The sequence below is a fragment of the Echiichthys vipera genome (assembly GCF_963691815.1).
Source record: "Echiichthys vipera genome assembly, chromosome: 14".
In the NCBI taxonomy this organism is placed as follows: Eukaryota; Metazoa; Chordata; class Actinopteri; order Perciformes; family Trachinidae; genus Echiichthys; species Echiichthys vipera.
The window spans coordinates 22,666,228-22,678,266 of NC_139839.1; the positions used below are offsets into that span (position 1 = coordinate 22,666,228).

Here is a 12,039-nt window from a genome sequence, read left to right on the forward strand (position 1 = left end):
ATCAGAATAGTTCAACTGTTCACTTCCACCTTTGCTTGTATGCCTCACCTATAGCTGGGTTAATCATACACCAGCTTGTCAGATTCCATCAAAGTGTGTATATATACAGCAAACATACCTTTGCATACCTCACAACATGTACCAAAGGCCTCTACAGAACTGTACAGATAATGTAGTAGTGTAATAACCATCCCAATAAAGGAAAGCCTCAAACTTAAACAGCAGCAGCTCTTATGTAACAAGCTGCAAACAGCTCCTCAGGGACCAAGAAAGATGACAGCAGCCGCAACTTTGTACAACTAGGTTTGTTTCGTGACTGTGATTTTTATAGATTCCATTCACGATACAAAGCCCCCAATTTATAAACTGAATTTACAGAGCGCTTTGCGGCTTTTTCCTCCTCCTCTGAGTGTGTCCTCAGATACTCAGCGCTATTTATAGAAAGCACGGAGCCGAACAAGTTACTCACTGGAGCGCGCCTTTCTATTTTCAGCCCTAAAGAGTGCTTTATTACTTCTAGGTTGTTAGCTTTTTTGGGCTGCAGGGTTGCCATTAATAGCTCAGGTTTAGTGTGTGCCCCCCCCCCCCCCCCCCTTCATGCATTCACCCAGTCCACATTTACACATAGTGACATGTGAGAGCAGAACTGTCTCATCTGCCATGCCACTGTGCCTTGACAATACAGATTCGGTGAGGGTCAAGGCAGGGTGAGCACTGCAGCCGGGGGGATCAGCAGTTTGTGACAACTGACGGACCGAGGAGGACAGTTAGCATGTGATGATTGGAATTGGGAGAAATTGGTTGAAAAAAAACAGAATAATAAATGTTGAATATGGTTTGAGAAGATGTGTCTGAAAGTGTTTGTCCGTCTTTAATTCCTAAAACGATTCCTTTCTCTTCAGGTTGAGCCAGATGACACGACCACCCTCCTCAGTCAAGGTATGACCAGGTAAATTGCCTTTTCTCCTAAAGATGCTTTTACACTTCAGTGCATGTCACATTAGCAGTCCTACAAGCAGTTTAAGTGGTTGCTAACAAAGAGACAGTCTTGGAACATTAACGTTTATGGGGCTCTCTTCTCAGTACCTGAGAAGCATCATGTAGAGCTCCTTTCATTAGAAGGAACAAAGGACTTAAAAGACACTTGGACCTGAGGCTATCCAAAGCTTAATGACAGTGTAAACACTAGAGATGATACACATATGATTGATCTACCCTCCCACTCAGGGAGTGTCACAGCAAACTTATAGTGGTGGTTGTTTGACCAACTATCTGGAATCTTATCAAGACCTGAGCTGCCTTTCCTCCTTCCTGCCTTTATCAGACTCACACACATGGTGCAAAACCTTTCTAATTATTAACTGAGCAAAGAAAAGACACAATAATTGGCAACAGCCCAGCCAACTCTACACTGTAGGACAATGGGGAGCTACTGTAGCTGCCAGCAAAGAATAACAAGATTAAACTCTGACTCACTGATTAGAAGGACAAGGAATCTGCTGTGACTTATTTGTAAAGGTTATCATGTTGAGCCAAAAGGGGAAGGTTTTACCCTTTCCTAATCATTTCTTTGTAACCCTATCTTGGTTTATTTGTCATCTAAACATTTGTCAAAACACTATATGTGCACAAAGTGTAAAAAAATAGGTCATGAATATGTACACTGCTGGGTTTATTATCGCCACCACCCAATAATGCTCTGTGTGTGTCTCCAGTGTGAAATGGAGAAGGTCACAAAAAGAGAACAAATCCCTTCCTTTTAATATATTTCGGTAACTTTCCTAAAATAATGAATTTCATGGTATGCAAGGAATAAAATATGTGGTTTCATCATAAACTCACTGACAAGTACTCTGGTTAGAGTTTTTCATGATGCAATTGCACCAACTTGTGAAAAGCAGGAATTCAGGGGGTGAAGGATTTCTAACAGAACGGTTCGAGTTCAGTTGAGGAAGCAGTGTGCTCTGCCAGTTGCAACTCCCTGCAGTATTTGAAGGGAACAGTCGATTTGATGAGGAAAAACTGAACGAAGGTGCAAATTCCTGATGGCGGAAGACAGTATGATCCCATGAACTATAAAAGCACTTTATATCATTACTGACTATTTTCATAAGCCTTCCTTTACACGGTGAGTTTTATTTGACCTCCCAGAGAACCATTAGTTTCCATTCGTTTCACTTTAGAGTCAAACATCTAATTTCAGGGGCATCCTGGTGGACTGTATCTATCGATCACAAGTCAGTTATAAAAAAATAAATAAAAAATTGCATTCCAGGTTCAAGGTCTGGCTTTGTTGTGTCATTATGCAACGCTGTATTGTATTACAACATGGAACTGGACGATGAAATGCAAAGACTAAATATTCAGAACGTAGATAATAATTCAGGAGATATACTGTATAACAATAAGCTAACCTGGATGTTGTGAAACAGGCTCCTGTAAATGTAGTTGTTTCTTGTAGTGTTAATGGACATTACTAAGCCGCAGTCAGACAAATATCAAGTCTGCAGTGTCAAAGTGTCCTTGGTTGTGCCAACGAGTAGACTGTTCCAAACACGTCATGCTCGCAGCTGAATCACAACATAAGAGTCTCACTTTGCCCCCCCAAAGTAATGTTGTGATGGATTACCCATCACAAGCACCTTTGAAAGCTCTGCAAGTAGATTTGCATTGTGCACTGATGAATGAGAGGCAATGGCTGTCTTGAAGGCAGGGAATCACTTTTTTAAGAAAGATGTAGCACGCTTTGTAAAATAAATTCTAGAGAAAATCAATCAAGGATACACAATTTTTAGTTCAAAGGTCGTTGTTATAGTTACTTATCCATAGTGAGTTTATAACCTACAGTAGATGGCCGCTGGCATGCCCCCAAACTTCCGACGCAGAAGCTACGTATTTTAGTCACTAAAAAATCGTTTTAATTTAAGCAGTTTAAGGCCTTTTTTAGATAATATGCAGACCAAGTACCTCATACAGTTGTACAACCTGCTCTTTTACTGTAAGTACTGCAATGGCAGAGTGACATTAGTATGCACAGCTAATGACAGGTGACATGAAAGGCTCCCCCATGGCGGCCACAAAGATCAGGTTTCAGTGTCAGATTATGCTCTCAGCCTGAGGGTTTCATCAGTTCTCTGTCACACAAAGCTTTTTGTCCTTGCTGTGAAACAGGGCTAATTATAGAGAAAAGTGCTTACAGCTACATGAAGTCAGAGTTGAATATGTCCGCCATCTAATCACTTCTATTCAAGAGTGAACCACAGAGGAGCTCTGAGGTGATTGGTTTTCATCATATTTATTTTGGGGGATTATCCAATCAGTGACAGGCAGTATTTGCTCCCTCTGGACCAACACAAATCAATACAGTTCACAGTTCATCCGATCTCTGATGACATGTGTTCAGTCTTCACACTCGCTCTGACCCAGAGTGTTCCCAGAGGTACAACATGCTGCTCTGAGAAACAACTGAGAAAGACACACAGGAAGGTGAAAGAACACGTAGGGGCTATTTTGATTACAGAAAAAAGTGTTTGGCTCTGACAAAGAGTGGAAGTGAAGCAGAGGAATTTAGAGAAGGAGAGAAAAGACACGGCTGCTGAATAAATGAGGATGAAGAGAAGCAGTAATCGCCTAAGCTGTTATACATCGCAAGCTATTAATCTCCAGTGATGCAATCCCAGACGGAGATCAGATACACTGAGATCCAATTAACTTCCTCTGCAGGAGGAACCGGCCTCCGCTGACCAGATTCACCCCACACTGCATGATAATGAGAGGACATCCCAGAACTGGGGGGGGGGGGGGCTGTCAAAAGAGCCGTGTGTGATCTGACAGTGGAGCGTCACACTCATTTATTTAGTAACCACAATCCCATATTACTGAGGAAACTCACATCACGAGGCAAAACTCTGATTTAGTCACTGCTGCCCAAACTTTAACTGTTAAAAGTGTTTATACAGCTGCAGGCACATACTTTCCTTCTTCACACTCTTATCATTCAACAGAAGCTCGCAGTCGTCAGTCAGCAGTGCTGACTGGGTTCACGGTGCCGGGTAGGGTAGTGACCACAGACCACACACACATGTTTGGATGTATATATACACACACACGCACACACAGCGTACAGCTAGGCTCTGGTATGAACTGCATATATGAAGCATTCACAAAGGCCCTCAACTTTCAGATCATCCTCTTTTATAATAAAATGAAAATGTGAAAAATGTGTGAAAAAGTGTGCTCTCTTTACAGTAAAGCATCACTACTTTCTCCGTCTGTCCTGGCATAAGATGCAAGTCACTTCTATAGCAATGTCAGCCCTCGTGACTTGCATCCTCTCAGCCAAAAACACTACTAGTCGGCTTAATAGATTGACAGATTCGCTTGCCAGACCAATCAGACCTCCCCTTTGCTTGAGAAGCCAGCACAGTAATAGTGGAGCTGCGAACAGACAGGCCAATCTTGCACATATCAAAGCATTCACAGCTTTAATTATCTCTATATCACACTGGCATCTGGGCAATTTCAATTTTAAAGTTTGACTGATAAACGATTCCCATTTTACAACAAAAACTGACACTAATAATTGAGGGAAACAGTTAATCCCAGAGAGGATCTGCATCTACAGAGCCAAAACACATTGTTTTCAAGAATCCTTTAATCCACCTGTTTAGGGTATTACTCCTGTTGATGCGTTTCTGGAAAAGAGCAGTGTGTCTATATGTATATACTGTAGGGTTTGTAGGTGTTTGTCTATATACGCACAATTTGGGTCTATAGGTGTGTGGATGTGTGTTTGAGAGTGCGAGGCACTAGCTCAGAACATCGCTCTGCTGAGCCCCCAGCATTAATCCTATTGTAGCAGCAGTAGTAGCTTGTGTAGTGGAGCATCCAGGGTACCGTAATGACAGGCTGCAAACAAACAACAGGACGCACAGCCATCTCTCTCATCCAATCTGAATAGATCACAAGCCCATGAACGCTTAATCGTCTAATCTGTGTTTTCCCCCCTGGTTACCTTTTATCAGCTTTGTTTAAGTGTATTTCAGGAGCTGGAGCAATAGCAGTTTTACATCAATAGATTAGTTAGAGATAATTTTCGAAGTGTGGTTGTATAAAGTAATTATCCTTAGTCAGTGTGTTACAAAGAGTAGATGGCGGAGAAGCAAGGAGGAGTACCAACACAGAAGCTAAACGTATTTTAGTCACCAAAAAAAAAAATCATGTCAGTTTGAGTGTACGATTTGTTTAGAATGTTAGATTATTATATGTTAGAATACAGCCTTGTTTAAGTTAACATGGAGGAAACTGAAGCTTTTATCTATGCTGTCATCAAAACCACAAGACTCTACTGACTGTTTGTAAGCGATCGAGGCAATCCCGCATTCTCTGAGGTAAAATATCTGGTGGCTTTGGTGAGAGCATAGAGCTGCTTCAGTTCCCCCTGTGTAGACTTAAACAGGGCTAAGTAAGTCAAAGCAGTAAAAATATTCTAAATGTACTGTATACTTGATATCGTTTTTTAGGCAGGCCTCAGCAAATCTAATCCTTCATTCATCTTAATGTTTAGGAACATATTTGATATATAGACTGTGGCAGAGACAGTAACATCAACATCATCTGTTACTGTGACTTATAGCATGCTAGTGTACAGATTGTGGAGTGGGGGGCAGTCTGCATTAAACAAACTGTTATGTGTTGGTATGCTGTGTGCAGGAAAATATTTAGGTCACAGGCTGGTCCTGGTGTGCAGGCGTTATCAGGAAGGTCCTAACAGATGGCCCAGGAGCTTTCGACCTCAGCATTAATTACATGAGAATGTCCTGTGGTGAGGTCAGACTCTAACTGTGCGATTTCCTCCCCTGTCTCTCCCTCTCTCTCTCTCTTTCAGGTGACAACCACATGAGGAGCCATCTAAAGGAGCAACCAAACTCGATAAGGATGACAGCTGAGGGCAGCTGATCCACTTCTTTAAAACCACGTCTGTGTTCTCTTCACCGCCATCATCGCCACGATCATCCTCCTCCTCCTCCTCTTGGCTCCTGCTGCTCTTCCTTTCTACACACTCATGGAGGCTGCTCAGAACTTGAACGAGGGAGCGTCTTGCCCCTCCTTGAAACGCCTCTAAATCACAGGTCGCTGAGAAAGCGCACAGCAGCACGCTGAACCCGGCCGACCGACAGCTGGTATCCTCCTCACCTCTGTCTGCGAGGATCCACTGAACCTTCCAGGGAGGAGGTGGGGTGGCAAAAGCCCATGTGACCCCTCCGACTCCTGATGCCATACTACTGAATGCTGACCATGAACCTGCCCTGTCTGTCTGCTTGTCTGTCCAACAGTCTGTCTCTATGTGTGTGTGTGTCTGTCTGTCTGTTACATCGGCTGTCAATCTGCACCAAGTGCCATAGCGTCATTACATTCCTTCGGACTTTGCACTGACCACCAACAACCCTCATGACTTCATCACTGACTATGTTTACATGCACACCCGACCCGTTCTCACTCCCTCTCACTCCGTCAGGAGCAATGACAGCTTGGTCAGTGGCCCTCAGCGTCTGATAGCGACCTCTTTAGCGCCTGTATGAGATGCATCAGGCTCTCAGAGCAACTGCTCGACTTTAATAGCGCAAAGAGAAACAAAGTTTGTAGAGGGAGGAAGGTTGGTTTGGTGGAACAAACAAAGGTTTTTCAACCCTGGAGACTGCTGTTCGTGTATGTCAAAACAGAGGTTTTCACCCAAACCAAGCTCTTTTTCTAAACCTAACCAAGTAGTTTTATTGGAATTCAAAACAGAAGAGATTCAATCAGGAGAGATACCTCAAAGCAGGGGTCAGCAGCATTATCCGCTCGTGCCATTGGCATATGGTAGCTTAACCAATGGCAAACTAGCAATAAGACTGCACAAGAGTGTTTTGGAAAGTGTTTCCACATACCAAATGACCTGGTCGTTGGCAGGTGCTTGCCTGTTATTTACAGTAGTTTGATTGACTTTTTCCCCATCCACTTTCCACAAAGACCTTCCATACTCTGCCTCTGATTGGCTAGTACTTGTTGCCTTCTTCACAGAAAAATAACTTTAAAAATGGCACTTCAAATCAAAATGTTGCCGACCCCTACCCCAGAGCATTAATAAGTGACGCCAAGGGGTCCTGACAAAGCTGTCGTATTTGACGAGTTGGGAGTGAGATTGTGTTGGCACACTCTAAGTCAGCTGTTGGCTATGAAATGAGTTTGATGAAGCTGTTTATATTTGCTAGACACTAGACATTTGTAAACTGCAGTCATAAAGCTCCTCAGTTGCTCCAATGCAAATCTACCACAATTCATTCTGTCCTGGCTGTAAAATTTAAGTTATGTGGAGCAACTCGTTAAAATCTGCTGCAGGAATATATTTCCTGAAGTGTTGTTCATCTGTTCAGACAAACCTCCAGCAGCAGGACTTATATGAGATTACTCTACACATCTTATCCGCAGTATTAACAACATGGACAACAGTGTTTACATGATAAATGCAGTATTCTCTAAATCGATCGAAGTTTAGCTGTGCATGTAAACATAGCCATCAAACCAAGAGCCAAAAAGTGTTATTGTCTAAAGGTCAGTGAATCAGCCTTAAAAAAATGGAGCTTTCACATCAACAGCCCCCCACATGTGTTTGTATTTTTAGCTTTTAGCACTTACATCCGCGTAGACAGAGCCAGAGAACAGGACAGAGAAGAGACATTTCTGCACATTATTTTTCACAAGGTTTCTTGTGATTCTTTTCATTCTTTTTTTATGTTGCATTTGAAACTGGAGGTTACTGCCTATGATTGTTTCAGAAGGACGATGATGCAATCCAATTGATAGCAGACACTGGACTATATATTTTATAATTTATAATGTACATGCCTTTCCCAGAAGTAAATGAAATGCTACTCCTTTGACTTTGGAGGAGTAACATCTGTGTTTTTGTGTACATGTGAAGCAATACAACATTTTTTCGGAGGAAACCAACCTTTTTATCCACACTGCCTTATCAGTGAGCTAGGTTTCGTTTTAAAAAGGAGGTAGCTCTCTGATGGTTGGTTTTGAATTTCTGGACACAACACCCACGCTGAGACGGAGTTGCTTTTAATGATGGATTCCTGTCCAGTCCATGCCGGTTACAATACCAGGCATTGTGTAAAGAGACCTTTCCCCCTCGCAACTGTAGATATCCCATTCCACGATAAGAAGAAGGGACCTTTGAGAAGAGCTAGAGTCACGGTCATCGGTTTATTACTGAGGGAAATCATATACCCCAGACTGGAACAGGAAATCCTTCTATCCCCAGGTTAGACTGATGGCGAGCTCTTATCATTGATAATGGATAAGAGAGAACCCCCCCTCCACTCCAAAACCAGACATGCATGTGATCAGATGTCTCTGCAGGACCCCCCTTCCATAACAGCACTAGAGAACGACATAGAGGTTGAAATCCCACCATGAAGTAAAAAAAAGTTTGCTATAGCTAGTTGCTTGTGCCTGCAAAGATTTAGGCAAAAGTTGCATTAGAAGCTACTCTGAAGGATGGTTGTGTTATATATTACCTGGTGGATACAATTCAAGTGAAACCTTGAAGCTACTAATGGAGTCAAAGGTTTTAAAACTGGTGCATAAAGGGAAAAAAGCACTTTGCAGACCTCTGAGAAAACACAGATGGAGGACACAATGACCTTAGCAGAGGTAGATAAAGAGAAAGTGTTGAGGTGGTTCTTGTAGCAGCGATGTGTGAGCGTGACTCACTGGCTGTGTGTGGGGTGCTGTGTGGGCTGTGTCCTTGTTGCCAGATCATTAGCTTTAGCTTCTCTCCAACTGTGTGGAGCTCTCTGAATGTGATTCTGTCCAACCTGACGTGTTTACACACCTACATCTTAACGAACTAAGCTTCTTACCTTCCTTTTATTGATTTTCTTAATGTTACCAAATTATTATTTTTTTTTATAACTACAATAGAGATATATATATATATAAATTTATATATATAGCTATATCACGCAGCAACTTTAATATATTGTAAATGATGGCTTGGATGCAATGTATTTATTTGTTTGTTACCATAATGAAGAATAATCTATAAAGGGAAGTTTAAGGTTTATGTATACTACACTTTGTTGTCGTTGGGTTTTGAAATGCCTGTTTGTTCATCCTTTTGTATCACAATGAAACAACACAATACCTTTTTACATCACTAAGATTTATCCTGTTTACTGTGATCATGAATTGGACATCTCACGCGTATTACACATAAAAGGAACTGCAATGCGATGGTTTTAAGACAACATATTGGTCTCATGTTTAGGGTGCAATACTTTTGCATTTATGTTTGTAGCTCTTGTAAATGTTCGTTTTTTAAACAACTGATCAAACCATTTTGCACACTTATTGTTCAGGGATTTATTTGAACCATAGCCTAGCATCAACTTCACAGCCTCTGCCACAGAGGTCTATCACTTCATGCTCACAGTACAGTAAGTGCTGACATACTGTCATCTATCATGAGAAGGGACGTTGGCTCTGGTCAGATGGGTCATGAATTGAGTTTCACTTTGCCAAATTTAGTTGATTTAGCACCAATCCTTTAGGAGTATAAGTCCGTTGTATCGAGTAATTCTATGTTATTAATCACTGAAGTGATGTATTGAGAATGTGCTATTTCTTGTCATACAAGAATCATGTATAAAGAAACCTATTTCTGATGTTGAGCAGAAAATAGAGGTTATTTTTTATTTTTAGAGCAAGTCAATACGAGAGAAGTGTGGAGAAATCAGAGGGTATTATTCTAGAACTGAACTGTGATGCTCCCTCGAGGGGTTGATAGAAAATGTACATGTCTGTAAATCAAATAAACCTATTTAATCACTTCATTCCACCGTGTTGTGTCCGTTTCTCTTCATTCTGTCAGACATTCATCCCATCCAAGCAAAGTGTCTCCATTAAGAAATGATCTATTTTAGGAGACTCTCATATGAGCTTGCTTCACTTCAGAGTAAAGATAAGTCTAGCCAGTGGTGGTAAACACAACACAAGTGTCTTCAGTGGTACATCTGAGCCTTAGATTTAGCGGTATGTTATTATGCACCACATGCTGTGCTGTGCTATGCTTAAATATAACTTTGTTAATCACAAACCAGAAACCACTGGATTCTCATCTCATGGATCATTTTCAGAGCTTATATTAATTTATATTCACATCCACATGTCATATTGTGGCATTAGTGTTTCCGATACTTAAAAACCAGAAATATAATTCATGAGTAGATTGAGTTACCTGGGCCTGTATTCATTAAACATTTGATCTTACCACTGGGGGGACTACTAAATAGAACTACAGTATAAGTTCCTCTTAAAACCTCTTTACAAAGCTGCCTACTAAGGAATTGGGACAGAAACCCTTGGAACAGGGGTATCAAATAGTTCAGGGGCTATAAACAGCCATAGCCATGGACCGGACCAGAAAAGTCATAGCATAATAACGACAACAACAACAACCCCAGATTTTCTTTTTGTTTTAGTGCAAAAAAAAGTACAAGTACATAGTGAAAATTCACATTTAGTTAACTATCTTTTTACAAAACATTATGAACTTGACATGATCATCAGAAATGTTATAAAATATCTATTTAATAGAGCATTTACAGTAAAATTCAGGTTTTTAAATTTAGGTTTGGGCCCAAAACTGCTGCCGTGGTTCGGGCTGGAGTTGTGTTTGGACAGAACACAGGTTTCCTGCAGGGTCAGGCCTGATTTTCGGGACTGATCGTAACCCTTGCATGCATCAGCTTTAATAATTAATTGCGTTTCTTCGACAACTTCCTGGAAGTGAAACAAGGTCAGATAATCTATCAGTGTGAGTCAACACTTGATCGTCTCAATAACATGAGCAATATAAGCTTCATATGTGTGTGTCCCCATTTTTTTCCCTCCCATATTAAACATCTTAATTAATACCTCAATTAAATGCTTACTGTGGCCCTTCATATTAAAAAGAGTCCATTCATGGCATATTTACAACAGTGTTTGTGCTTTGACTGTGAAAGACACTGCAACTGCAGCTCTCAGGACAACTTACAGTTTGCACATTTTCTATTTCTATGCACAGAAATGCGTAAAGAGGTGAACGAAAGTCGAACGAAAGACAGTGACGGACTGGAAGTCGACTGCTAAAAACATAATTACATGACCGATTTTTAGTCTACAAAAGGTGACGGTTACGGTTAGGGACGAAAACCACTTGTTTAGGATTAGAAAAAAGGCCATGGTTTGGTTTAGTACGTCCATCCTCATAAATAAGAGTCGACCTGACAGCAAAAGGACAACTTATGCACGTTTTCTCTCTATGCACATAAATTTGTAAAGAGGTGAATGAAAGTCGAACGAAAGACGGTGACGGACCGGACCTTGTTTCACTCCAGCATGATTTGTTCGCTTGCGTGTCACCCCTGGAGGACTAATTTGAAATAGCAGTTACTTTTATTGAAAAATTGCAGTTCATGTCTTCTCTCATTTTTACACTTTGCAAAGTCGTCCCCCAGGCCAGATTGGACCCTTTGATGGGCTGGTTCTGGCCCACTGGCCGTATGTTTGACATCCCTGCCTTAGATCATCAAATAAAGGTCCCCTCACTATACCTACAATTAATTCTCAATCAGCTTACCTTCAGTCATTATGGTCCTACTCTCTGGGATGGTTTTAATGTATAGACTATTTCATTTTAAAATGCACGCCACTTTTGGGAACTGGATAGCATTTTTCTCCTCTCCTCATCCTTGCAGAGGCTTACAAAGACTTGATTTTCATCAGAGTGAGAGAAGGCCAGAGTTAGTCCGCGAATGAACTACTGTATTGTTCAGGTGCAGCCAGGCAGGCCTCTGTGAGGCTCAATTTCGAAAGTAATCTTGCAGTCCCCAGAGTGGTTTACAGACACACTGACACATCACAGACGTGACACATCCGTGCTGTAGATGCAGTAGAAAAAAACACAATATTTACCTCCACAGGAAGTGTGGAAGTCCACAACTT

The 12,039-nt window shown here is 41.4% G+C and overlaps 1 protein-coding gene across 2 annotated transcripts in view; it reads left to right on the forward strand.

The window, feature by feature from the left end:
- spns2 (SPNS lysolipid transporter 2, sphingosine-1-phosphate) overlaps window positions 1-9,805 on the forward strand; it is a 67,986-nt gene extending 58,181 nt beyond the window's left edge. Inside the window, exons 12-13 of one of the 2 annotated variants that reach the window (XM_083927679.1) lie at window positions 903-949; window positions 5,888-9,805. In XM_083927679.1, coding sequence (XP_083783805.1) covers window positions 903-945 — 43 coding nt within the window. In that variant the 3' untranslated portion in view covers window positions 946-949; window positions 5,888-9,805. The remainder of the gene's footprint in view (window positions 1-902; window positions 950-5,887) is intronic. The other variant, XM_083927678.1, reaches the window with a different exon arrangement.
- The last annotated feature ends 2,234 nt before the right edge of the window (window positions 9,806-12,039 follow it).